At 41.8% G+C, this 27,450-nt stretch overlaps 1 protein-coding gene across 12 annotated transcripts in view; it reads right to left on the reverse strand.

Moving 5' to 3' along the window:
• The window catches only part of PPP1R12B (protein phosphatase 1 regulatory subunit 12B), a 161,123-nt gene that overhangs the window by 124,431 nt on the left and 9,242 nt on the right, over positions 1 to 27,450 (reverse strand). For 10 of the 12 annotated variants that reach the window (XR_008306393.1, XR_008306394.1, XM_053247065.1 and 7 more), the window contains exons 2-3: positions 8,850 to 8,980; positions 6,520 to 6,638 (exon numbers count right to left, since the gene is read on the reverse strand). Coding sequence is in view for 10 of the 12 variants with exons in the window: in XM_053247065.1 (XP_053103040.1) it covers positions 6,520 to 6,638; positions 8,850 to 8,980 (250 nt within the window). In the remaining 2 variants the exon portion in view is untranslated. Of the gene's footprint in view, positions 1 to 6,519; positions 6,639 to 8,845; positions 8,981 to 14,044; positions 14,111 to 27,450 lie in introns of those variants that run through there. The other 2 variants (XM_053247064.1, XM_053247067.1) reach the window with 2 other exon arrangements.

Here is a 27,450-nt window from a genome sequence, read left to right on the forward strand (position 1 = left end):
CCACAAAATGCCTCCTTTCAACAAAACGGTGGCTGGAAAGGACCTCAGAGGTAATTTCCAGCCACCTAATAACCATGGATATGCACATTCCTACCATTTTTAGCAGTATGTATACAGAGGTCGGGTCTCCATTGCCCAACCACGGATATGCGAAACTCCGGATGTTGGGACCACGGGCCATGTGTACTAGTACATAAAACTATTCAAATAGACTAGCCCTATCTATGCCCTGTCAGTCTCACTGTATTAAATAGGACTTACTCCCATTTAACCATGCAAAGGATTGCAGATTTAGCTACCTTTTTGAATGCCTCTAGTCTAGTTGCAGCAGAACATAAGAACAGCCTTATTCTGTTTAGTAGGTTCGTTTATCAATACTAAAAGGATGTTAAGTTGCAGGAATGTAAGCAACTGGATAGTCCAGGAAAGTAATGCCAGATGGAAGAAGTCCCCACTGTGCTTTAGGAGGTAACAGTGGAAGATGAGTCAAAAGGTACGATACCAGAAAACCACAGTTCCTAAATGACCATTTGAAAAAGGTTGCTCAGTGAGTGATGATCCTGCAGGTTAGGGTATATCAATACTGATGGACCTCCTTACTCACAGATTCGTTATCTGCATATCCACGGTTGGGAAAATGACACCCGACCTCAGTATACATGGGGGGGGGGCGGGGGGATACCATTGACCTTGCATATCCACAGGTCGAGGGTGGCCAGAAATGATCACGGAGATCATTTCCAGCTGCCATTTTAGGAATCAAATCCACAAAAATCAGAAAACAAAAACCTGCAATTTTCGGCCAATTGAAAGGCACAGTGCAACCTGGGGGAAGCAGCAGACCGGTAAGGAGCTTCTCCCCCTCCACAAAAATTGGCTGAAGATAGCCAGCCTGGAACGTGCAATCCCATAGGAATCAATGATCTGATATTCGCTGTTTCCATATCCGTGGTACAGCTGCAGAACAGAAACCCCTCAAATACTGAGGTCCACCTGTATATGGTTTCAGCATCTCCCTTCAGTCTGACCTTTTATTCAGATATAGGACAAGGCTTTGTTTGAGTCACTGACAGACTTACTACTTCTTAGGAAAAGCATGAAGCAATTCCTAAGCAAGTTAAAAAGTGAGTCCTCGCACATATCCTCTTGCACAGGGAATACTCCTCTGGCGGGGTGGGGACCAGTGTTCCATCTAATTTCCCCTGTCAGTGAGCAGAATGAGTTTTGCTCTGGGCAGCAGTATCAAGGCAGTGTGTGCACACGTGCATTATTATGTGCCACTATAGATACAACACACACACACACACTATAAATATGTAAAGGAGTATACTTTACAATTCTATTTATCTGTCTTCTATTTTAATAGCAATTGTATTTGCCATTGGTGGTAAAACGTGGCCTATAAAATAATTAAAACAACTTATCTAAGTTTTGTTTATTTAAATTTGATTTCATCTTTACTTTCTTGCTCTTAGCTGTAAAATGTCAATTGCTTGAGTGTTAGTTGCCCCTGCAATTGGTTAGTAGTAGTAATAGTAGTAGTAGTAGTAGTAGAAGTAGTTATTTCGATTTCTACACCGCCCTTCCAAAAATAGCTCAGGGCGGTTTACAAAGAGAAACAATAAATAAATAAGATGGCTCCCTGTTCCCAAAGGGCTCACATTCTGAAACGAAACATAAGATAGACACCAGCAACAGTCACTGGAAGTACTGTGCTGGGGGTGGATAGGGCGAGTTACTCTCCCCCTGCTAAATAAGGAGAATCACCATGGTAAAAGGTGCCTCTTTGCGCAGTTAGCAGGTGTTAGCAGGGGAAATCATCGGCACCAACAATGTGGAGAGTTCTTGAAAGCCAAATTTAGGCTGATAGGTAGCATCCTGAAGTCCAGGACCTCCAAGGTAGCATTCTCAGAAATGCTACCTGTTCCACATGCAGGTACAGTGAGAGAGGCTAAGCCGAGGGGTCTCTATGCATGGATGAAATGTTGGTGCCGAGAGGAGGGGTTCAGATTTGGTAGGCACTGGGATACATTTGGGAGCAAGCAAGGCCTGTACAAAAGGGACGGACTGCATTTGAACCAAGATGGAACCAGAGTGCTGGTGCTTAAAATCAAAAGGTTGCAGAGCAGCTTTTAAAATGATGCCTGGGGAATAGTCAACAGGAGCTGGGCAGTATCCGGTTCAACAAATGCCATCCTTTAAAGTGTGAGCATGTAAAGGATTCAAATAAAACAGAAGAGGACAGAGGAGAACCACATAAAGAGCAGACAGGAGGCTGTGCCAGCTGGTCAAGGAGTCAAAAGAAAAATAGTATACACCAGGTAAGAGATTCCGCGTATAAGTGCTTATATATCAATGCCAGAAGCCTCCGGTGCCAAGACAGGTGAGCTGGAGTACTTGGTTGCTAACGCAGAAATAGATATAGTGGGCATAACAGAAACATGGTGGAACAGTGAGAACCAGTGGAACACTTATCCCTGGATATAAACTTTATAGAAAGGACAGGGAGGAGTAGCCTTGGAAGTGGAGTAGCCCTGTATGTTAAACAAGGGATAGAATCTAACAAGCTAGAAAATCTAGGTGGGCTGAAGTCCTCCACAGAAACCCTGTGGGTGACAATACAAGGCCTGAAAGGAAATGTGCTAATGGGGATTGTGCTATTGCCCTCCAGATCAAAATGCTGACAGTGATTGGGAGTTGCAGAAAGAAATCAGGGAGGTGTCAAGGAGAGGCAGGGCAGTAATAATGGGTGACTTCAATTACCCACACAGAGACTGGGTAAATTCACAGTCAGGTAAAGACAAAGAGGTCAAATTTCTAGATACGCTGAATGACTGTGCCCTAGAACCAACCACTTAATCCTGGAGTGGCACCCAGGACCTGGTGTGTGATGTCAGGGTCATAGACCCTTTAGGGAACAGTAACCATAGTGTGATCAAATTCAGCATACATGCGGGGAGAGAATCACCAAGGAAGTCTAACACAGACACTTTGAATTTCAGAAGAGGAAACTTCTCCAAAATAAGGGGTATGGTGAAACGAGAACTGAAAGGGACGATCAGGAGAGTCACTTCGCTCCAGAATGCATGGAGTTTACTCAAGACCACAATACTAGAAGCCCAGTTAGAATGTATACCTAAAGAGGAAAGGTACCACTGAGTCCAGGAAGGTGCCAGCATGGCTAACAGGTAATGTCAAGGAAGCCACAGAAGGGAAGAAGACTTCCTTCCAAAATTGGAAGGCCCCCTCCAGATGAAGAGAACAGAAAGGAACACAAACTCTGGCAAAAGAAACGTAAGGTGACAATAAGGGAGGCAAAAAGAGAGTTTGAGGAACATTTAGCTAATAGCATCAAGGGGGGAAAAAACTTATTTAAATACGTCAGATGCAGGAAACCTGTCAGGGAGGCAGTTGGACCATTAGACAACGAGGGAGTGAAAGGGATTATTAAGGAGGATATGGAGGTTGTAGAGAAGCTAAATGAGTTCTTTCCGTCTGTCTTCATGGCAGAGGATACTAAGCATATACCTGTTCCTGAACCAGGCTTTTTGGGGATGGTGGAGAAAGAACTGAGTCAGATAGCAGTGACAAGAGATGATGTTCTAAACTTTCAGGAAAAATTGAAAACTAGCAAATTGCCAGGGCGGGATGGCATCCATCCAAGAGTTCTCATAAGAACATATGAACAGCCCTGCTGGATCAGGCCCATCTTGTCCAGCATCCTGTTTCACATAGTGGCCCACCACTCAAATGTGAAATTGCCAACCTCCTTGCAAAAATATGTAACTCATCTCTACAATCAGGCTCTGTACCGGAGAACTGGAAAGTAGCAAATGTAACACCGATTTTCAAAAAGGGATCCAGAGGCGATCCGGGAAATTACAGGCTGGTTAGCTTAACGTCCGTTCCAGGCAAAGTGATGGAAAGCATCCTCAAGGATAAAATTGTAAAGCACAGAGAAAAACAGACCCTGCTGGGAGAGAAGCAGCATGGCTTCTGAAAAGGTAAATCTTGTCTTACGAACCTTTTGGAGTTCTTTGAGAGTGTCAACAGGTGTGTGGATAAAGGTGATCCAGTTGACATATTATACCTGGACTTCCAAAAAGCTTTCAACAAAGTTTCTCATCAAAGACTCTTGAGAAAACGTAGCAGTCATGGGATAAGGGGACAGGTTCATGTGTGGATTGGTAACTAATTGAAGGACAGGAAACCAAAGGTAGGCGTATTATGGACAGTTCTCTAAATCAAGGAGAGTAAGAAGTGGGGTCCCCCAGGGATCAATACTGGGACCAGTGCTCTTTTAACGTGTTCATAAATTATCTAGACGTTGGAATAAGCAGCGAGATGGCCAAATTTGCAGATGACACCAAAGTATTTAGGGCAGTGAAATCCAAAGGATATTGTGAGGAGCTCCAAAGGGATCTCTCCACACTGGATGAGTGGGTGACAAAATGGCAAATGTGGTTCCGTATAAGCAAGTGTAAAGTGATGTATATTGGGGCAAAAAAACCCAGCTTCACAGGAAAGGGATCGTGGGGTAGTGGTAGACAGCTCATTTAAAGTGCCAACTCAATGTGTGGCAGCTGTGAAAAAAGGCCAATTCCATGCTTGGAATCATTAGGAAGTGGTTTGAAAATAAAACTGTTAATATTATAATGCCCTTATTCAAAACTATGGTGTGGTCACATTTAGAGTACTGCATGCAGTTCTGGTCACCTTATCTTAACAACGACATTTTAGAACTGGAAAAGGAGCAGAAGAGGACAACCAAGATGATCAGAGGCCTAGAGCATCTTCCTTATGAGGCAAGGCTACAACCCCTGGGGCTTTTTAGGTTAGAAAAAAGACAATTTAGAGGAGACATTTTAGAGGTGTGAAGAAAGTGGACAGAGAAAATTTTCTCCCTCTCTCATAACACTAGAACAAGGGGTCATCCCATGAAACTGATTGCCAAGAAATTTAGGATTGACAGAAGGAAGTACTTTTTCACACAACGTATAATCAACCTATGGAATTCTATGCCACAAGATGTGGTGACAGCCAACAGCCTGGATGGCCTTAAGAGGAGTTTAGATACATCCATGGAGGACACGTCTATCAGTGGCTACTAGTCTGGTAGCTGCAGGCCACCTCCAGCCTCAGAGGCAAGATATCTCTGAATACCAGTTGCAGGGAAGTGAATAGCAGTAGGAGAGAGGGCACACCCTCAGCTCTTGCCTGTGGGCTTCCCAGAGGCATCTGGTGGGCCACTGTGTGAAGCAGGATTCTGGACTAGATAGGCCTTGGGCCTGATCCAGCCAGACTTTTCTTATGTACTCAATCGAATCTGAAATGTGTATTTCTGCACACTCAAATTTTCGCCAGCCATATGGGATTATGAACCAAGTTTGGAAATACACATACAGAGAGAGAGAATGGGAGAGAGAGAACGAGAGCACACAAGCATTCATTTGTATTGCACAAGTTCACCCACAAGAGTTGTGGGTTATAAGCACAGCAAAGAGAATCCTGGATTATTCTCAGCATGCTAACTCCTACAACACTAACACCAGTTAGGAAGCTTTGTAGCAGGTAAGCAGAGTTAAATTGGTTTCGTTTCCAAGGGAACACGGTAATAAATTCAGAAAGGATTGCACTTTTCAAAGCAGCTCCCCATGTGGCTTCTAGGCAAACTTCCACAGTTCTCATAATGGAAGCAGCCAATCACCAAATTGTCAAGATCAAATAAAGAAAAATCCCTAGATACAGTGTCCACGGACCAGCCATTTGTACAAAATTAGCCTTGAAGTTTAAAAAAAACACCACTCATCCAGCACAACTGTCTGCCATCTATATGTGCCAGCCAACATTTTAGCATCTCATCTTCATGGTATATTTTTGTATGTCAATATAGAAAGACTGAGCTGGTAGAGTCCCAACTGTGCCAAAAATAACCAGTGGGGAGCGGGGGGCAGACACGTACGCAGGGTGATATTTTGACAATCTGAAGCCTTGTAAATACTCGGGGGGGGGCAATGCTGTGTTAAGCACAAAACTTACTTTAGGCTTGTTTTATAAGAAAAAGGCCCCTATACAAACCATTCTATAGATCTTTTGGACACACTAGAAATGTCACTGGTGCAAAACGCAGCTCTGCTGACAAGATCTTTGACAAATGCCAGCAGAATAAAACAGACTGAAATCATATTTTCCAATTTAGAAAGACAAAACCGGAGGTATTCTATGAAGTCAACAGCAGCCTAAAGTAAAACTCAAAGAAGTGCAACCACTATACCACAGGATGGATGATCATTTCACTTTTTCAGAATTTTAATCTTCCTTTGTGTATACCCTAATTTAAGAGATGTATAAACAAAATTCAATATTTTCAAAATGCATCAACAGTACTTTATGCCATGCATCACTATTCCTAATGTTTTATTACCGAAGTAGAAATGTCAGTATTCTTTATGAAAAGTGTAGGCTTTCCTTTATTTAAAAAACCATCTAAAAAGGTACAAAGGAACATCTTTGGCTAACCTTGTTTCTTCACTTGTTCTGAGAGCAGATCCTTCATAGCTGCTTCTTCTGCAAGATCAGATGGGACTTCACCTTCACTGTTCACAGCAGCTATGTTGGCCCCGTGACTTATTAAGTATCTACATGGAAAGATAGCCAGTGTATAGATGGAATGTCAAGAATTAATTCTCACCCCTAACTCCTTTTTAACATAGAGCTTAGTTATCTATTCACCAAATTCAGATGCAACAGGAAACGGGGGGTCCCTTCACCTCCCATTTCCTAATCTGCACATCTGAATTCGGGGAAATGAAGTTGGTGGGGGAAAGCAACCCGTGGTTTACCTCCCTGAACTCCAATCTGAACCTTTGGTTCAGAGTGGAGCTTGGGTGCCGCAAACTCCATTTCTGTGGCACTACGGTTACATTCAAATGCTGGCACCTCAGTTTCGGCCCCGCAGAATTGGGGTTGAGGGAGGAACCTCCTCCCTCACTCTGGCCTGAATGGCTGTACAGGGTGCCCTCCTATCAAGAAGGAAGCCCCCACAGCCAGCTCCCCCATCTCTTTGCAGTCTTGCTGACTGAAGAGAGGCAGCTCTCCCAGATGTACAAATGTGGATGGAAGAGCGGGGGGTGCAGAACTGCAGTTCCACATTAGGTCTGAACACGGCCACTGTGTCAAATGAGGTAGTTTGTTGTATAGCAATACAGAATACAAAGGTTTGCTTACTTGTGTTTTAAACTACTAATTTTATATATCTGTGTATAACTAATGGAAAAATAAAATCTCAATAAAATCTTTCCTATCCATGAGTAGCTGGACAAAAACAGCACATGTGGGCCGTACAAGACCATATCATAACAAGGGTATGCTATTTGGCTTTGTGATTAAAGTTGGGAGCAATAGTAGATCTTCCATCACAAACTATACTTGGTACAGCTAAAAGCTATCAGCCATTTTTAGATATAATTTCTTGATATCTGCACACCTTAAAAGCTTTTGGAAATAATACAATTCTTATCTCCATTTTTAATAGGTTTTTGAACCAGTTTTTTTAAATTATTCTAAAAGGCAATTTTTCAGTCAGGATGATGTCTGATGAAGATCAGTAAGATCTGCTTTATCAGCCTTTCTGTACAGGAACACATCATCATCCAAAAGAGTGAGCTGATATTCATATAGACTAGTTCTTTGCAACTAATCCTCCTGCTTCAATTTATTACCTAATTATGCTCTAGAAAAGTTATGTTAAATCTCTGAAGTTTGCATTCCTCATCACTCAACAAAAGTGTAGCAAGAAACTGCACAAAATCTTTAAGACAAGAGGCTTGAATTTTCCCTTAGGAAATTACATGTAGGAAAGAAAAAGCTGGCACACAAATGTTTTGCTTTCTTTGAGTAGAGTAAGACTGTGGATTAACCAAGGCTTTGTCGATTTCTGTTCACTATGTTCCTGATACAGCCTTATTTTCAGAATACATCATGCTTGTAGTTCTCTGCTTCAATCTGCTCTACCTTTCCTTCTCTTTCCAGATGCTCCACAGCAAGTGGAGCCCTCACTGCATTGCAGCCATAGTTATGACAGAAAGAAGGGCCTTCAACTATGGAGCCCACTGCCCCAGACTCAAGAGTAGATATTTCCTTCCAAAATAATATCTCTGCCCTTCATTCCATAAATCTCACTTCCAAGAGGACATCCCAGTAGCAAAGGACTCCTGTTACTGATGTTGAAACAGTAACGACTTATAATGACAACTGTGCATTAGTAAGCCTCTCCTCTGCCCAATACTTGGTGGCATATTTGTGGCAGCTTTTGGACTGATAACAGCGAAGGTAACATTTACTTTAGAAAGGATTGTTTTCTGTGGACTTATCTTTATTAGCCAATATGCACTATTAAATTTTAGTAGAATATCAAATCCTAAAGGAGTTACTGATCCATACTAGGATATACAGTATATAGTAACTCTTAAGGCCTGCACCAGAGTGACTTAAGATCCATGTCAAATTCCAGAGCATAAATAAACTTAATTAGAATTAAGGAATCCTTTATCATTATCAGTTCTTCAGAAAATTCAGGCATCTTGTCTTTCACAGACATTTAAAGGGGTTCTGCAATTAACTTTGATGCAGCTAGTTACCATTTCATCAGGTTGTCCATGCAAAAGAAAGGCGTGCAAATACCTATGTTAGTGTTTGCTTATAAAGTTGTTCATATACATCATTTTAAGTAGAAGTTAACAAATGGTACCAAACTGGACATCAGACATTCAGGCATCTCCCCCTGACTCTGAAAAAGAGACAACTACTTTGCTATTTCCAATATCTACGTCATCCTGAAACTCACTCACTCTGCTATGTTCAGATAGCCACAAGATGCAACCGCATGAAGTGGGGTCCAGCCCTCGTTATCCTGCTGATTTACATTGGCTCCATATTCTACCAGGAACTTTACCATGTCCAGATTCTCATCTATACAAGCCTTGGGGGAAGAAAAGGAAATGGGGAAGGAAGAAAGATACAGGGTGTTAAATTAAGCAAACAAATTCCATTTTCAGTTTTAACAGCTGTAAATGATGCTGGCAGCTTCACTTCCTTAGTGAACCTGTCTATCTTTCAGCTCCCTCTGACATCTCCATAAGAGTGTCCCCTTATTCCCCTACCTCCCAAGAGCTGGGTACTGAACATACTGTAAAATGATCTTTTGGTATTCGATTTAGGAACGGCACGAAATTCTTTGGACCAGTGCAAGGTCTGGAACATGCTGTTCCAGGAAAGCTTCAATGAAAGAGATTGTATCAGGAGTCAGGTCACTCACTGGAACAGCATATGGTGACAATTAAAGTAGTTAATCTGACTCATGATTTCAGAGAAATTTTGAGTGAAACCCAATTCAGAACAATTGCATACTGCAGATTTATCTTCCTTGTATATGAAGCACAGTTTGATTTTATACTAAGAACTTATGATATAAAACGTAGCAGTGAATCATTCAGAGAACAATTTGTTGTGAGGTGGCTAATAAAGAATGTTTTTATTTTATTAATAGAACGAAGAAGAAGAAGAAGAAGAAGAAGAAGAAGAATTGTTTTCTGAAAAGTATCCCCCTTCTTAAATGATTGAAATAAAACTTAATTTTTATCAGTACTCTTCTGTAGTACAAAGCATGCAGAAATGTATTTGTATTGGGCACATCAGCACTATTTTGAGTCTAAGTTTGCAGTATGTTCCTTATTAAAAGCAAAATTTATCAAGATAATCAGACTGAGCAATGCATACTCTCCTGAGTCCAAAGTAAAAAAAGAAAAGAAAAGCCATTTGTGGGACAATTTTGATAAACTCAAATGCAATCAAAGAATTGTCTTAAATGAGAAAAAGTCTGCAGCACTTGCAATACAGTCCAGTGGCATTCAGTGTGGAGACTTTATGTGATTGTGACAAAAATCACATCTATTGAGAAGCTCTGTCACTCTCCCTCCCTTGTCTAGTACTCTTACCAACCTCAAGGTGGGGACCTTGAGGTTGGTAAGAGTACTGGACAAGGCTAATACACACACTCACTCTACAATGAGTATTTATAACAGAAGTTGTGTTGGATGTTTTGTTGGACTAATAGATTGGCCAGCATATTCAGTCTCAAATACACCATAAGGTTCAATGCATATTTATGAACTTGTTTTCCTGTTTATAGCTTCAATACTACAATATGGATAAAATAGACACAGAAACTTTTGAAGTCATTGAAATATATTTTAAATTTAAAATATGTGCAACTATCTCTGTGCAAAAGTCGGATGAATGTATTTAAATAAAGTTTCCTGCTTCAGAATCTATTTTCTGAATATGCATACCAACCAGTCACTATAACAAAACATATTGAGGCTATACACACGATCCGTATTGAGGCTTGACCCACTTTCCCCACAGACAATCCAGTGCCGAGCCCTGGGCTGCCAGATCGGCCACCCACATGACTACCGGCTCCATAGCCTGGCCCCCGGAAGTCCCAGCATACCTCTTGCAAGTGCAGGGCATACAGGGGAGACCCATGCAGCGAGGCTTGCTGTAGCCTCTCAGTCGGGGGTCTACTCATGAGTCGCTGTGTTGCGGAGCCGCACCATGTTAAGTCATGATCAGATAAACCGGGTTAGCAGAATGCTTGCTAAGGGTGGGGGTACTTTCTGCAGTTTGCGGCTGGGAACCACACAGCTCCCATTGCAGCACACAGGTGCACGAAAGCGGGCTAGGCTTCCTTAGCCTGATTTCCTGCAGTTGTGAGAATCACCTCATTGGTTTGCAATCATGTAGAGCTTTTACACAACCTAGAAGGATAATTCAAAATCTGTGATTATGTTGCCCAAGTGCACTGCAAAATTATATCTGCCTAAAACAGAGATCTGTTTGCCTCTTAGCACATACACACACCATGCAAGGATACTGACAAGATCACTTACCTGAAAGCTAAGGCTACAAGTCCTAAGCACACTTATTTGGAAGCATGTACAATTGAACCAAGTGGGAATTGACATCTGAACAAACATGAATGGATTGGGCTATAGATGTCCAGAATGTTCCATAAGCAGGGGCTAGTACTGGGCAAAATAGTGTGTCTCAATAAGTGGAAAGTAAACATCAATACTGTTCAGTAACTGGAGTCAAAAATATTTTAGAAGCAATGTAGAGATTACAGAGCTCACTTAATCAGAGCACATAAAACAGGAATATGAGATTGCTCAAATGGGCTATGTAGATTCCATGTTCTGGTGGTTTACAGGATGGTAGCTCCTAGAACCTATGTTTATTTGTTAGTGCCTGGGTCCAGCAGGAAGCACACATTAAACAACATGTTTTATTGTGCTGTTTATAGTGTTTAAACTTACTCTAGAGAGTTACAATTAAGTTATCTCCTTAACTGGGGATGAGGTCATAGCTCAGTGGTAGGGCCCATGCTGTACATGCAGAAAGTCCAAGGTCTCCAGGTAGGAAAAGGAAATACCCCTGCTTGAGATCCTGGAGAGCCACTTCCTGTCAGTGTAGACAATACAGAGCTAGGAGGATCAATTGTTTAAATTGGTGTAAGCTGATGAAGGAAAACTCCACTATCCCCTTTCACCTAGTTGTGTTACCTACATAAGCCCTAAAGATCACAAGTTTCTGTACCCTGCCTTCCATGGCCCCTTTTCCTGGAAACAATACTCTACCTTGCCTGACTAGAGATAAGCACCTGTTGACCATACCTTGCTCTGCCTGACTAGAGATAGGCACAGCTAAAGCTGATTCGTGCATTATTGCTGATTTCTGCCTTGTAATTGGTTCACCTTATCTACCAAAGGCTAAGCTTTATTCTGCTTGTAGGATTGGTGTATACCATGAAACTTTGGCCTCTGATATGCTCTGTACTCAATCCTATAGTCTGTATGTAAAAAGTATAAAAGACTCTTCTCAAAAGCCTGAAGGTGTGCTCACTTCTTGAAGAGACACCTCGGCATGTTGTGACCAATAAAAGCTTGAACCCGATTGACAGTGATGGCCTTTGCTCATTAAACAAACCCATAATTTCTCTGTCAAAGCCAAATTCCTATGTTACAGCCTCTGAAGTAACAAAATCCCACTCCATTATTCAAAATATAAGATTTAATATACGATTAGCCAGATTTAGCCAATTTAATATACGATTAGCCAGATTAGACAAAAACATTTAAAATGATTTAAAAATATATTTAAAGTTTGTATCTTTCTTTAAAAGACTGTTATTTTAAAAGAACCCAAGTCAAAATATCAGTGTGTGTGTGGTGGGGGGTGTGTGTGTGTGTGTGTGTGTATATATATATATATGTGTGTGTGTGTGTATATATATATATATATATATATATATATATATATATATATATATGTGTGTGTGTGTGTGTGTGTATATATATATATATATATATATATATATGTGTGTGTGTGTGTGTATATATGTATGTGTGTGTGTGTGTGTGTGTGATCTCAGAATTTAATACAGCTACAATTTTAAGTGAGATAAAATTCCCTGCTTTTTTTAAACTATAAAAATCTTGCAGAGACACACACTGTAGCAGTGAATGATTATCATGAGCTTTTCTCTTAAAACAAGCCATTTTTTCACATGTGCCCCATTCAGCATCTTCCATCAATAAAAAATTCAAAGCCTAGGAAGTTTTGAGGGTGGGTTTTTTTTATAAGCAGATTTTCTCTTAAACTGCCCTCCTCCACTCTCCAATTAGGCATTGTCTTTCCAGTGAACACACATAGGATTAGAATTGCTACTATAATTTCAAGCAATACTTCATCTTAAAACCTGATTTGTAGAAACAACATTGCCCAGTCCTCACCAAAACTAGGTACATTTTTAACTCCAAAAAATGCACTTATTTACTGCATTACAAGCACCAACCATTTGAATAAGAGAACTGACACACAAGTATAATGAAGCCAAACTATTGTACTCGTATGTGCCTTCCTTATATAGTGTGTCACTGGTTTCATTTCACCTGAAACAGATTTATCTTAAAACTGAATTTAGACTAGAAATTATACTTCTATGTGACTGGTATGTTATTGATTGAAAAACAGTTTCTCTTATCTGCACAACAAAGCAACTGGAGACAACCACTCTGAACAATTTAGTTGCCAGCCAAAAGAACTGAAAGGGTTTCCCTCCCCACAAATTACTGGATTAACTGGCCTCAAAGAAAGCTTACTACATCCAAGAAAATAAAAGGCTAGATTCCTTTGGAGCTCTTACTGGCCTTGGTTGCTATTGGTCAATATCCCATTTGATTCCTGAGGAATGGAAACTGGAAGGAAGACAAACATCATAAATCCCCACCTGTTCCTGCAATGAATCTACAGTACAGTTACTTGATTTGTAGGGATAGTGAAGGATTTATAGACTGGATTCAGATACTTAGCAAAAGTGGACTCTTTCTATGCCCAAAAGATTTTAAAAATGGCAACATATGAGCACTTCAGGGACTGAAGGTATTAGGATTTAATCTAGCCAAAGAACAAGAAATACAGATCCACTCCACCTCATTTATTGCTGTGCCACAAACAAGTTATTTTATTCATAGCAGTACACAGTAGTACATTGCTCAGTAAGTATTTTAATGGTAACAGAGTAGCCGAACCAGAAGTTGAACGTCTACTTTAAAGAGTGCAAACCTGAATCAAAATTGCAAGTCCTCATGCACACATTAACACACTGAGGTGTTGGACAAATATATATTGTGTGTGTCCTGTCCAGAATTCAAAAGCGAGTGCAACTTGTTTTAGACACCCTGACCACTGTTTTGTGTTTTCCACATAGAAAGTAGTACAGAATTAAAAGATATGATGAAAACAAACTCACTAAATTATCTGCTGTATAATACAGCCACTAATATTTAGACTAAATCAATAACTCAACCTTTGTTGTATTGAGAACCACTATTTTGATATGCTTGCTCTTTTATGGATTACAACGTTTTCTCACAGCCATCATAAGGGCAAATGCTTAAAAGTCTTCTGAATGAAAACTTACTACTATTTCCCTTTGTGGCCATGATCTGGTATCTGCACTAAGTTTCAAACTGCATTACTGCCAATATTCTGTTAGAGCATAACTTCTTTACATGCAAAGCATGATGAAAGCTGCTTCCCTGTTGGGTAAACAAACGAGAGAGAGAGTGAGAGAGAGTCAACTACATGGGATGTGTCAATCACATGGATCATCCCCGCCTCCCAAATAGCCACCTAGTCAAGGAGGACCCCCCCACACAACTGGTCCCACTCATATAGTCTCAGTATTCACGCATATTCCACAGAGGCATAAGAATGGCATCATCTGCTTCCAGCAAAGAAAGAAATTGCTTAATTTCATCCATGTGTATGGTAAGTCGGCAAGCACCCATTACATAAAGACAAGCCTTGTGACAGCTGAACAGTGTCAGGGTTAACAGTGTCTGGGAGCAGACACAGGAGTTCAAAGAATGATAGAATAAAACTCCAAAAATAACCCTGCAACTGTCACCACTAGCAATTGTCAGCACTGGAAGGTATGTCCTTGCCTTCATACCCCATAATCAGAGCTTACTACTCAGAACATTCATCAGAAGTGGCACTGCCAGAAAGCATTCAGGTACATCTCCTAACACCAGTACAGAGGAGTACAGTTGTCAGCAATTCTGTCAGTCTAGGAAGCTCTCACCGTTTTTTCAGGACTTGCCTCAAACATTTCCCAGACATCTCTGTTGCATACTAGTATACAGTCAATGTGTTTATCACTATTGACACAGTCTTAGCCATCCTGCACCCATTCTTTCAAATGAATTCTATTAGTCACACTCAATATTACCTCTCCCTGCCAATGACAGGTCATTTATTATACCACTCAAACTGAAGTTTACTTCTCTCTCTGAAAGATAGTCACATACCTTGCAGACATGGAGATGGATTATGACCTGCAATAGGTTTTCTAAAGCTGGATTAAACTGTTATGGGAAAAAATAAAACAATTCAAGAACTTCATGGCAGAGCTCCAAAAACAACATTTACCTTGCATTTAAATATGATTATATTCAGCTTTATCAGTACAGAAGGACAACTAGTTCAATATTGAGGAATTTTTCCTCACCAAATGTTTGCCTTTGAATGTTCCAACTTCATTCAAACGACATGGCCTATAAAAGTAAAAACGAAGCTTCTCACAATACCTTCTGATCTATCCAAAGACATGGGGGTGCCCCAAAGCTACCTTTAAAAGTAAGGGAAGGCATGTGGAGAAAACCAAAGGAGTGAGAGCATACGCAGGCGCTATACTAATGCTGATGATGCATGGGGCTTTGGGGGATGTGCGCTGCTCCAGCAGGAAGCTGGAGGGGGCAGCGGAGAGCAGGTAAGCACCTGCTCTCCTTTCTCTTAAAGTTCCCTTTTGCATATCCCTGCAAGTGCTTGAACCGCGCTTTGAACCATGAGAGACTGAATAGATATATGGACTTTAGTAGATGCAGTGCATTTCTATGCACTGTGATCACTACAATCCATGGCTTCCCTACTGCAGGAGGCCAAACTACCTACTGTCAGGATAATCTGACATGTTTCCATTAATTTCTTTCATTGCATGCCCATAAGGATTAACAAGTCCGCCCCCCCCACAAGCAGGAACTGTAATTTTTTTTCCAGACTCTGAATACTTATCAATGCAAACAAGAGCAATGCTTTTCTGTAAAGTCTAGATGGAAAAACAAATTGAAGTGAAGTGCAAACATCACTTCTGTAAAAATCTGACAAATGTTGGAGATGTGGGGAAGGAGAGGCAGTACTCTTACTTCGGTTCCTTAATTGGTAAGGTAATATCTCCATTCTGGAAAAAGATAAGTGACTGTAACAACTTAGTTATAGCAAGGGAATATTCTCTAGATCCTGTTTTAGTTTTGTTGGGATTGCCTTCTAATGCAGAAGGAATATCCCTTAATCAATGGAAATGGCTTACTAGGGCCTTTCTGGTGACTAAATGCATTATTCTACAAAATTGGGAATGTAAATACCCTCCAGATATTGAAAAATAGCTTTTTGATTTACTTACTCTAGCAGACCACGAATGTTCTTTTTTCAGTACTAGATCTTATTTTTCTAAGTATGAGGGGATTTGGTTTAAGTTTTGGGAATTATTTGCATTTTAAGTGTAATGTATGTATGTACTTAAAATTATTATTTTTTAAAAACATCCTCCATTAATCTTAGTGATGCCAGAAGTCAACTTATGGGTGAAGGGGTGCAGAAGAGATTCAGAGCTGGCTTAGCAGGTCTCAGGTTATAAACAAAAAAAATGTTTATCTCATATTGATTGCAAAGAAAAAATATATATAACCACACCAATCTGACACAAGACTTATGCAAGCGCCTCATCCTGGCAATGAACTCCTCATTAAATATTTTCCTAAATGCATACTGTGGAATCATTTCAACTATTTGCTACTTCTGTATCCTTTAATCTTCTAGGCCCAGTATCGAATCATGTCAATACAGCTATTGAATAACTTTCTTCCCAGCTGACAACGGACCCTGCAGTTGTAGGCAACATGATATGGTAGTTGCTTGATAGTGACCAACATGCTTCAGAACACCAAAGCGTGATTTCTAGATGAATTAATCCTAAATTCAGTATCAACCTTAAAGCAGACATTTTATATGCAACAAACAATTTCAACACAGAGAAAGATGATAAAGTATAGAACAAATACAGAAGAAAACTTGTGGAAGTGGGGGGTGAAAACAAGCTGTAAGCAAGTCTGGAGATTCTACGACTTAATGATAATCACGTGGGGGGCTGGAAAGTCAAACTGTAAATTTAACAGTAAACAAGAGGTAACATGGCAAGAGGTAGATACTCCAAGCCTCTCTCACGCACATACCAAGAACCTTCACCTTCATACCAAGAACCTTCACCAAGTATATTCATTTATTTTTCTTCATTTCACTAGAAAAGAAGTGAGAACATGGCCAGTAGTCAATCAGTGGACCAAATTTCCAGTGTACCACCTAATGACTGCTGGATGCTGAAATTAATGCAAAGCGGGGGGAAATAGATTGACTGCATTCAGCACGGTTTCATGTCAAAAAGCCCAACAGGAAGTTGTTCCTATAGGATTCTCACCCACTCAATACTTACCAAAAGCCCAATGAGGACATATTGCAAGACTTTTTAGTTAGGTTAATAGATAGGATATTCTATCATGTATTTTGTTTGTTCACTTTTATATGCACCACATAACACTGGTTCTAAAAGAACAGCACTGGCTGCCGATATGTTTCCAGGTGAAATACAAAGTGCTGGTTATTACCTATAAAGCCCTTAATGGCTTGGGTCCATGCTATTTGAGAGAGTGCCTCTTTTGTCATAATCCCTGCACCCTTACGATCTTCTGGAGAGGTCTGGTTACGGTTGCTACTGGCTCATTTGGTGGCAACCCAGGACCGGGATTTTTCTGTGGCTGCCCCAGGGCTTTGGAATAAGCTTCCTGCTGAAATAAGAGCATCTCCTTCTCTGTTTTCAGGAAGAACCTCAAGACCCTGCTGTTCTCTCAGGCTTTTAATTAGAATTAATTTTAATAATTTTTTTAAAAAACTTGTTTGGTCATGTATTTTAATTTGTGACTTTTTAATATTTAAAATTTAGTACACCACCTAGAGATATACATATCAGGCAGTATAAAAATATGATAGATAAATGCACTTCAAAATTGTAACCAGAACTCAGCCCTAGGAATGGGCAAGTTGGAAATCCAAATAAATAGCAGACCATAGCAACAGCTATTATCTGAATATTCCACAGTTGCTTATGATGGACAAGCAGTTGCTTAGACAGCTGAACATTCTTCTTCAGTATGAAAGTAAAGTGTTTATTATGGACATCATAGCTTTTTTTGGGGGGGGGGACACTAAGCGCTTATTTTTCTACCTTTTAAATGAAGCCTCACTGGTAGTGGGGGTGACCACTGAAAGTGTGGGCACAGAGACCTGAACAGGGCCACAGAAGGCCCAGACTATCAACTGGAAGGGTGACAGGGTGGTTGGAGGAGCCCTCGCCGCTACCTCCACCACTGCAATGGTCACCCCCGCCTGCAGCAGGACTTCCTTTTAAACATGAAAGTTAACCATTTCGCCCACCAGCGGGGTGGTTGGAGGAGCTCACACCTCCCGAGTATCCGCTGCCACAGTGGCTGCCCCTGCCACCAGTGGGGCTTCATTTAAAAGTTTTTTTAAAAAGCATTTAGTCTGCATTCACCACCACATTAAGGTTTTAAAAAGGAAAGCCTTTTTAGGCTAGGAGATCTCCTGTACTTGGAAAGGGGAATCCAAGCCGGATCAGCCTGCCCCTGGAGCTAGCCTGTGAGCCAGCTCTATAAACCAGTGGGATGGTCCATTCCAAACCCTGACCAGCACCCCCCACTTTGGGACTGGTCCTATTTGACCTCGGACCACCCAAACTGGACCAGCTCAATGGTGAGCCTGACCCGATGTAAGCCCGCTTGCACATTGCTACCGCTGCAAGTGCTGGACACCACCCTGTTGCTGAGAGGTGCTGGAAGACAGCAGCTTTCTTCCTCCTGAGTGAAAAGGATAGGAGGAAGGAGAGGCAGCTTGAGCTCTGCCTATCTGGACATCTCATCTATCGTGATGTTCCGACCCAATGGAACTCCACCTTTCTCTTGCTCTGGAACCTGCAAAAGCAAGAGATGGCCATCCATGTCCTGGCAAGGAGGTGTGGCTTGGAAGTATGCAACCTAACTAACCAGGACTGGCCGCTCCTCTTTGAGGTTGTATTGGCACTTAAGCCATTCTTTGCTCCCATAATCATCTTGTGTGCCAAGACAGCAACGCTGTGCCAGGCTTTGCCCACTGCTCTTCTCCTCAAGAAGACAATGGATGAGCTCCAGAACACACTGACCACTGGGCAAGCAATCGCCTTGGCAGGTCAGCTGAGGACTGGAGAAGTGGATCAGCTCAGCACACCCTTAAGTGCATCAGCAGCACATGTTTTTTTCCTGCCTATGTGACCCAAGGATGAAGGGCAAAGTGGTCACCCCTGACCAGCTGCCCAGGTGAAGAGACTTCATGGTAGCAGAGGTTAGAGAAGCAGAGGAAGGAGGCTGGGGTGAAACCAGGAGAAGGGTGCTGGAGCACCTACTGCTAATGCGCAATCCACCCCAACAGCAGCATCACCACCGCTTCCCAGTCCAGCAGCGTGGTGTCCCTGGCAGGGCAAAGTGAGCTGGTGGTTCCATCTCCATGTTCCACCCTATGGTTTATGGGGGGGTTACTTGGCACTTTGCTGGGGTCCGGGAGGAGCCCACCAAGCCCTGCAGCAGTGCTGAGCAGTGTGTGCTGCAGTACTTGAAAGAGCTGGTGGCAGGCCGAGATATGGAGCTGATCCAGTTTGGGGCAACATGTCACCAAGTCTGGCCACATTTGGCAACAGTTGCTGGATGATTCCTGTTATGCCTGCCGAACATCACCTAGAGCAGGGATTCTCAAACTTGGGTCCTCAGGTGTTATTGGACTTCAACTCCCATAATCCCCAGCCTCAGTGGCCTTTGGTTGGGGATTATGGGAGTTGAAGTCCAATAACACCTGAGGACCCAAGTTTGAGAATCACTGATCTAGAGGGTGTTCCCTGGGTGTGTGGTGACACCCCATCATGCACACATGGATGCCGACATGGTGGAGTGGCTGGTCTTCTTGAAGGCCAGCCTCTCCCAGCTGGACCATCCCGAGCTGGCCATAAAGGATGACTGACTCATGGTCACCCCCACCCACTGCAACACCTCTGGCAGCTCACCACACCCTGGCCAATTCCAAACCCAGATGTGCCACAGTCTGCCTGTTAGTGCTGCTGACACACGCAGATATGCACAGGTGCCATGCAGTGTTCTCTCTAATTTTTCTCATCTGTGTGAGGAATAAGTTTTGTTCTGGGTGGCAGTATCAAGGCAGTGTGTGCTCATAGGCATTCAGAGTGGGACCTTCCTGTTTAAACCTGAGCAGGATCTAAAATTAACTGAGCAGACATCAAAAACCGTATGAGCACGCATGCACAGGGAACAGTGACACCATGGCCGATGATGACCCTGACTCATGTGTCAGGCTGCACCAATCTGAGGCCATGGTGTAGAAACAAGCAGGGATATACACTAGAGAAGAAGTCAACTTTTTCTCATAGTAGGAGTATAAGGCTTTATTTGTCAGATCATTGGTCCAACAGGACAACAGTCCTACTGTCTCTCTGTGGCAGGCAGGCAGGTTGGAAGGCAGGTTGGTTTGATTTCATGGTTTTCTCAGCTCTGAATAAGTATAATATGCTTGCTGTGTTATTGCTTGCTGTTAACTATGAGGAGTGGAGCTGTATATCAAAGAAGGGATAGATTTCAATAAGCTAGAAAACCTAGGTCAGAGTCCTCCACAGAATCATTATGGGTAACATTATGAGGACCGAAAGGAAATGTGTTACTAGGGATGTGCTATTGCCCTCCGGATCAAAGCACTGAGAGTGACCTGGAGTTGCAGAAGGAAATCATGGAGGTGTCAAAGAGAGACATGGCAGTAATAATGGGTGACATCGACTACCCACACATAGACTGCGTAAATTCACATTCAGGTAGTGACAGAGAGGCCACATTTCTAGATGTGCTAAATGACTGTGTCTTAGAACAGTTAGTTGCTGAACCAACCAGAGAGATGGCGACTCTGAATTTAATTCTGTGTGGTGCCCAGGACCTGATGGGCGATATCAGAGTTGCAGAACCACTGGGTAGCAGTGACCATAGTGTGATATAATTCAGCATATATGCAAGTGGAAAATTTTCAAGGAAGTCCAACACAGATGCGTTGGACTTCTGAAGAGGAAACTTCTAAAAAATGAGGGGACTGGTAAGAAGGAAGTTGAAAGGGAAAGTCAGGAGGGTCAAATTACTCCAGAAAGCATAGAACTTATTTAAAACCACAGTACTAGGAACACAGATGGAATGTATACCAAGAAGGAGGAAAAGTTCCACCAAGTTCACGAGGATAAGGGGAAGAGAGAAAAAGTTAACTGTTAAAAAGTTAACTTTTTTTAAGATTATGAGCCCTTTGGGGACAGGGATCCATCTTATTTATTTATTATTACTCTGTGTTAACCGCCCTGGGCCATTTTTGGAAGGGCGGTATAGAAATAGAATAAATAAATAAATAAATAAATAAATAAATAAATAAATAAATAAAATAAAATAAAATAAGGGGTGCAAAGAGTGTTTGAGGAGTATATAGCTAGAAGTGTCAAGAGGAATAACAAAAACATCTTTAAATATATCAGAAGTAGAAAACCTGCCAGGGAGGCAGTTAGACCCTTAGATAATGAGGGATTGTTAAGGAGGATAAGGAGATCGCAGAGAAGCTGAATGTGTTCTTTGCATCCGTCTTCATGGCAGAGCATACTGACCATATACCTTCTCCAGAATTGAGTTTTTCAGGTTTAGTAGCTGAGGAACTGGGCCAATTTGAGGTGACAAGGGAAGATGTTCTAAACTGTCTTGAAAAGCTAGAAATTAACAAATCGCCAGGGCCAGATGGCATCCACCCAAGAGTTCTGAAGGAACTCAAATGTGAAATTGCCAATCTCCTGGCAAAAATATATGACTTGTCCCTACAATCAGGCTCTGTACTAGAGGACTTGGAAGTAGCCAATGTGACTCCAATTATCAAGAAGGGATCCAGGATATTACAGGCTGGTCAGCTTAACTTCGGTGCTGGGTAAATGATGGAAAGCATACTTAAGGCCAAAATTATTAAGCATAAAGAAGAACAGGCCTTTTTGAAGGAGAATTAACAAGGCTTCTGCAAGGGTAAGTCTTGCCTCACTAACCTTTTGGAGTTCTTTAAGAGTGTCAACAGGCATGTGGATAAAGGCAATCCAGTTGACACAGTATACTTGAACTTCCAAAAAGCTTTTAATAAAGTTCCTCACCAAAGGCTCTTGAGTAAGCTTAGCAGTCATGGAATAAGGGGACAGGTTCATGTGTACAGTAGATTGGTAACTGGCTGAAGGACAGAAAACAGAGAGTAGGAATAAATGGACAGTATTCACAATAGAGGGAGGTAGGAAGTGGGGTCCCCCAGGGATCGTTACTGGGACCAGTGCTCTTTAACTTGTACATAAACAATCTAGAAGTTGGGGTGAACAGCGAAGTGGCCCAATTTGCAGACGACACTAAACTATTTAGGGTAGTGAAATCCACAACACATTGTGAGGAGCTCCCAAAAGATCTCCAAAAAGTGGGTGACAAAATGTCAAATGCAGTCCAATGTAAGCAAGTGTAGAGTGATACACACTGGGGCAAAAAACATCAACTTCACATATATGCTGATGGGATCTGAGCTGTAGGTGACTGACCAGGAGAGGGATCTTGGGGTGGTGGTGGACAGCTCATTGAAAGTGTCATCTCACTGCATGGCAGTTGTGAAAAAGGCTAATTCCATGCTAGGAATCATTAGGAAGGGAACTGAGAATAAAAATGCTAATATTTTAACGCCGTAATACAAATCTATGGTGCATCCACATCTGGAGTACTGCATACAGCTTTGGTCACCTTATCTTAAGAAGGATATTGTAGAACTGGAAAAGGTGCAGCAGAGGGCAAGCAGCAAAGAGTGAGCCAGCGTGGTGTAGTGGCTAGAGTTCAAATCCCCATTCAGCCATAATACTTGCTGGGTGACTCTGGGCCCAGCAAGAGTCACAGAGTCACTTCTCTCTCAGCTTAACCTACTTCACAGAGTTGTTGTGAGGAGAAACTTAAGTAGGCAGTACACCGCTCTGGGCTCCATGGAAGAAGAGCAGGATATAAAATGTAAAATAAAAAAAACAAGATGATCAGGGGCCTGGAGCACCTTCCTTATGAGGCTATGCTACAGCATGTGGGGCTCTTTAACCTGGAAAAAAGGCAACATGATCAAGGGGTATAAAATTATGCATGGAGTAGAGAGGTTGGACAGAGAAATTTTTCTCCCTCTCTCACAACACTAGAACCCGGGGCGGAGCCATCATTGGGCCAACAGGTTTAAAGAACCTGGGCTGCGCCCAATCAGGGGCCGCGTCTCGTGGCCGACACGCCCCTCGTTTCTGACATCAGATGCGAGGGTGCTAGTTTAGCTCCCAAGTGGGGGCCACGTGGCCCCTTTGGGAGCTAAACTAAGGCTGGTGCTGCGTTCGCAGAGCCTCAAGGCTCCATTCGGGAGCCAGACCACGCCCCCTGCATCTGACGTCAGACATGTGGTCAGCGGGGCTGCCACTGCACACAGGTTGCCGGGGGTCCCACTCCGCGCCTGGTAGAACCAAGGGCCATCCCATGAAACTGAAGGTCGGGAAATTTAGGGCTGACAAGAGGAAGTACTTTTTCATACAGCACATAATTAATCTATGGAATTCCTTGCCATGGGATGTGGTGATGGCCACCAGCTTGGATGGCTTTAAAAGGGGCTTAGACAGATTCATGGTGGACACGTGTCTCAATGGCTACTAGTCTGGTAGCTGTGGGCCATCTCCAGCCTCAGAGGCACAATGCCTCTCAATAACAGTTGCAGGGGAGCAACAGCAGGAGAGAGGGCACACGCATACCTGGGTTCCCCAGAGGCATCTGGTGGGCCACTGTGTAAAACAGATGCTGGACTAGATGGGCCTTGTGCCTGATCCAGCAGGGCTGTTCTTATGTTCTTATGATTAAGCCCCAAGAAGTCAAGTCAAGATAATTTGCTTCTGAGTAACCCAGAGTTCGATTAGACAGCAAGTAGTGTAGTAACTTCAGACAAAATACAATATCTTGAATATATATCACTCCATGTCAGTAACAATGGTATCCTTGAAGGTATTATATCTCAAGCTGATTTACCTAATTGGAATTGGTGTCTGGAAGTTCTATCGCTTATTATAACCTTTCACTTAGCTTACTGAAGTTCAGAAAACAATGTTTTCATGAACAGAGAAGCTTCTTGATTCTTTTGCAAGTTACTTAATTCCTTGACAGTATCTTTTTAAAGACTCAACAGTTCTGGAGAAGAGGAATCAGAGACAAGAAGGAAGCAAAGGCCATGTTCTACAAAGGCCTTGCCACCATGTTGCAAAAGTAATATGCTTTGTAATAGTAATATGACCAGACTGCATACTGAAACAAATTAAGCCATTCTCTGTTCTGCAACATTTAAAAGCACTTTTCCAACATTCAGTCACAAGTTAGCTTGTTAAGTTTGTGTCCGTTAGATCTTCTGTAAAACAGTTAACTTTGTTGGAATTTTAGCAAAGTAATTTACCTGAATACAAGATGACTCTGAATTTATGATGTGCCCTTTAAATACAGGGGTGAAATATAGCCTCTAGGGTCAGCAAGAGAACTAGAAGGTTCATTTCTGGACTCTGTAACACTAAAATCAACTTCATCCATCCCTACATACTGCATACTCAGGGGAGGGGGACCATCTGTGGTGAGAAATAAGGGACAGGTACTTGCTTTCACATACAATTAAATTGCAAACTGTAAGATAAAAATGTTAACCTACTCCTCTGTATAGCAATCTGAGGGGAAGTACCTGTCCACATTCTTCTCCCACAAAGACAAATCTCATGTGTGGCCACCAGACAGATTAAAATCTTGTCACCTAGGGCTAGTGCAGATATAACAGTAGCCTTAACGTGGCATAGTAATGCATCATTTTAGGGACATAGGAAACTGCCATATACCGAGTCAGACCATTAGTCCATCTAGCTCAGTTTTGTCTACACAGACTAGCAGTGGCTTCTCCAAAGTTGCAAGCAGGAGTCTCTCTCAGTCCTGTCTTGGAGCTGCCAGAGAGGGAAACTGGGACATTCTGCATGCAAGCATGCAGGTGCTCTTCCCAGACCAACCCCATATCTTACAGTGCTCACACATGTACTCTCCCATTCAAATGCAAGCTAGGATGGACCCTATTTAGCAAAGGGAACAACTCATGCTTGCTGCCACAAGACCAGCTCTCCTTTGATTACTTTTTTTCTTACTTTGTTTAAGCACACAAGAGACTGATGTTGAAGCCACCAAGACAGTCACTCATAAGATCTTTGTAGTTTAAAGTTCAAGACACCGTAAAGAAACTACAGTTGCTGCTTAGAAGACCAAAATGAACATGTTATAAATAGAAGCCTGTTTTTTGTATGGTCCGGAAATGGATGATGAACAGTTGTGGTGTCAGATCAACTCTCTCATTCAGAGTATCCAAGAGCCAAGTTTAGTTTGGACCTGAAAGGGCAATGACACATAAAAGACTAATAGCAAGTGATCTCCACATTCAGAAGATTTCACTAATTCTGATGACGAATGCTGGAAAAGTAAGAGGTAGCAGATGCATAAAGGGACCACTTAGGCAGTGATTTCATAAATTAAGGCAGCCTTTCATTTACTGAAATTTAAATTATTTTCTTACAAGTATAAAAAACAGATCATGCCCAAATTGTCATTCTTTACCATTAAGCATAACAGTAGTTTCATCCACTAATCAGAGCTTCCAAATGAACAACAGTTCGTTATACTCTTCTCTAAACAGCGCATGTGTGGTTGAGGTGAGTCCACTTTTTTAGAAATCTGAGGAAGGCAAATGGTTCACTTCCAGTGTTCCATGCAACAGGACTTCCCAGAGGTTGTAGAGTACAACTCCCATAATCCTCAGCCATAGACCACTGCAGCTGAGGATGTTGGGAGTTGTAGTCAAACACATCTGTGAATCCCTGTTACAGGGAACACTGTTCACTACCATCAGCATTTAGAATAAGCAGAGGCAGTGAGCTGCAGATATCTTTCTTTAAAAGCAGCAATTTCTCACTTGCTCTAGCAACAGCAGCTTTTGTTTAGTCAGAGATGATTAGCTGTAGCAAGAGCAACTGCGAGATTGCTACATTTAAAAGATAGCAAGAGCTTTTGAGGATGATATTGGGTACTGGGCAGCAATAGTGCCATCTCCTGTTCCTCTCAAAAACCCAGAGCAATATAACTGTATGATAGGAAGTGAGGTGCCCTTCCTTCTTCAGAATAATTCCCATACACCACTTGTGTGAGCAATTTGTGCATTCAACCCATTTCTATCGCAGACTCAAGTTTAGAAGTGTAACTCTGGAAGTAATCTTTTGCACTTTAAAATTACTTATCTATAATGCCCTTACACCAAGAAAATCAAGTTGGCATGCATGGTCCCCCTCTACCATTTATCCTCACAGCAACCTACGTAGGTTAGGCTAAGAAAGTTGTAGCTCAAGGTCACCCAGGAACATTCATGATTAAGTAGGGATTTCAATCCAAATCTCTCTGATCCTAGTCCAGCACTCTAGCCACTAAACCATACCAGCTCTCCATTGTAAGAGTAGAAGGAAAATGGATTCATTTTTATTATTTAGATGGCAACATGAAAAACTGAACCCAATCATATATAAAATCTATACTATTTCCCAACTCAGGTCTCTAATGTTGGTATTTGTAGATCTCTTTAATCACAGAAAACAGAATAGCTGAACATGTTATCAACTCAAAAAGGTGGTACACTCCAGAACTCAAGAAGCAGAGGGAGGCATCTTCCAAGGAGATGAAATCCTGCCATTAACTCCCCAACCACAGGCTAGAGAATGCACATCAGCTGAATAGGTATTTCAAACCTATGATGCAAAGAAGTTCAATTTCTGTCTTACAGATGTTAATTTGTCACTGCTGCTCTTTGACATTTTAAAAATGAAATAGTACCAGTGCCTATTCTACTTCAAATGGTGAGCAAGTGAAAGCCTTTCCTATAACAGAGGCCTATATTACTTAAGGAAAAGAACAGATAAAACCTAAAGTTCAGACAGACAAACTATGCAACACTGGTGAACTGCAAGCCAAACTATGAAGTTATCACAGAAGTTCTGGTAAAGAGATAGCTGGAAATTTAAAAATGAACACAAACTTGTCTTCAATAACAGCAGTTTGGGGTTTGTTCCAAAACATGAGAAAGTTGATTTTTATTTTTTTTAGAAAATGAGAATTATTGCAAAACGTTGTAGAAAAACTGGAAGGTATCACTTATCTAGTAGAAGGCAGAATAATAAAGATCTCTTGCAGCCTGATCCTATACATGTTTACTTGGAACAGGATCAAGTAAACATCCACTTTGTTTACTTCAGTATGTTTACCACTAAATCTACCATGTTTACTGTTAAACATGAATTTACCAGTAAATTCAACAGGGATTACTCCCAAGCAAACATCCTAGGACTGCAGCCTTGGGATACCCTGGCTGCTAACAAACAAATGGGCAACATCCATATTAGCACTCCTTTGGTAGAAACTTCTTCCATGAACAGGAGGAGCTTCTGCTGATATTATGCTAGCCTGGACGCTGCATGCAGATCGGTCACAGAAT

This window comes from Hemicordylus capensis, chromosome 4 (genome assembly GCF_027244095.1).
Source record: "Hemicordylus capensis ecotype Gifberg chromosome 4, rHemCap1.1.pri, whole genome shotgun sequence".
Taxonomy (NCBI): Eukaryota; Metazoa; Chordata; class Lepidosauria; order Squamata; family Cordylidae; genus Hemicordylus; species Hemicordylus capensis.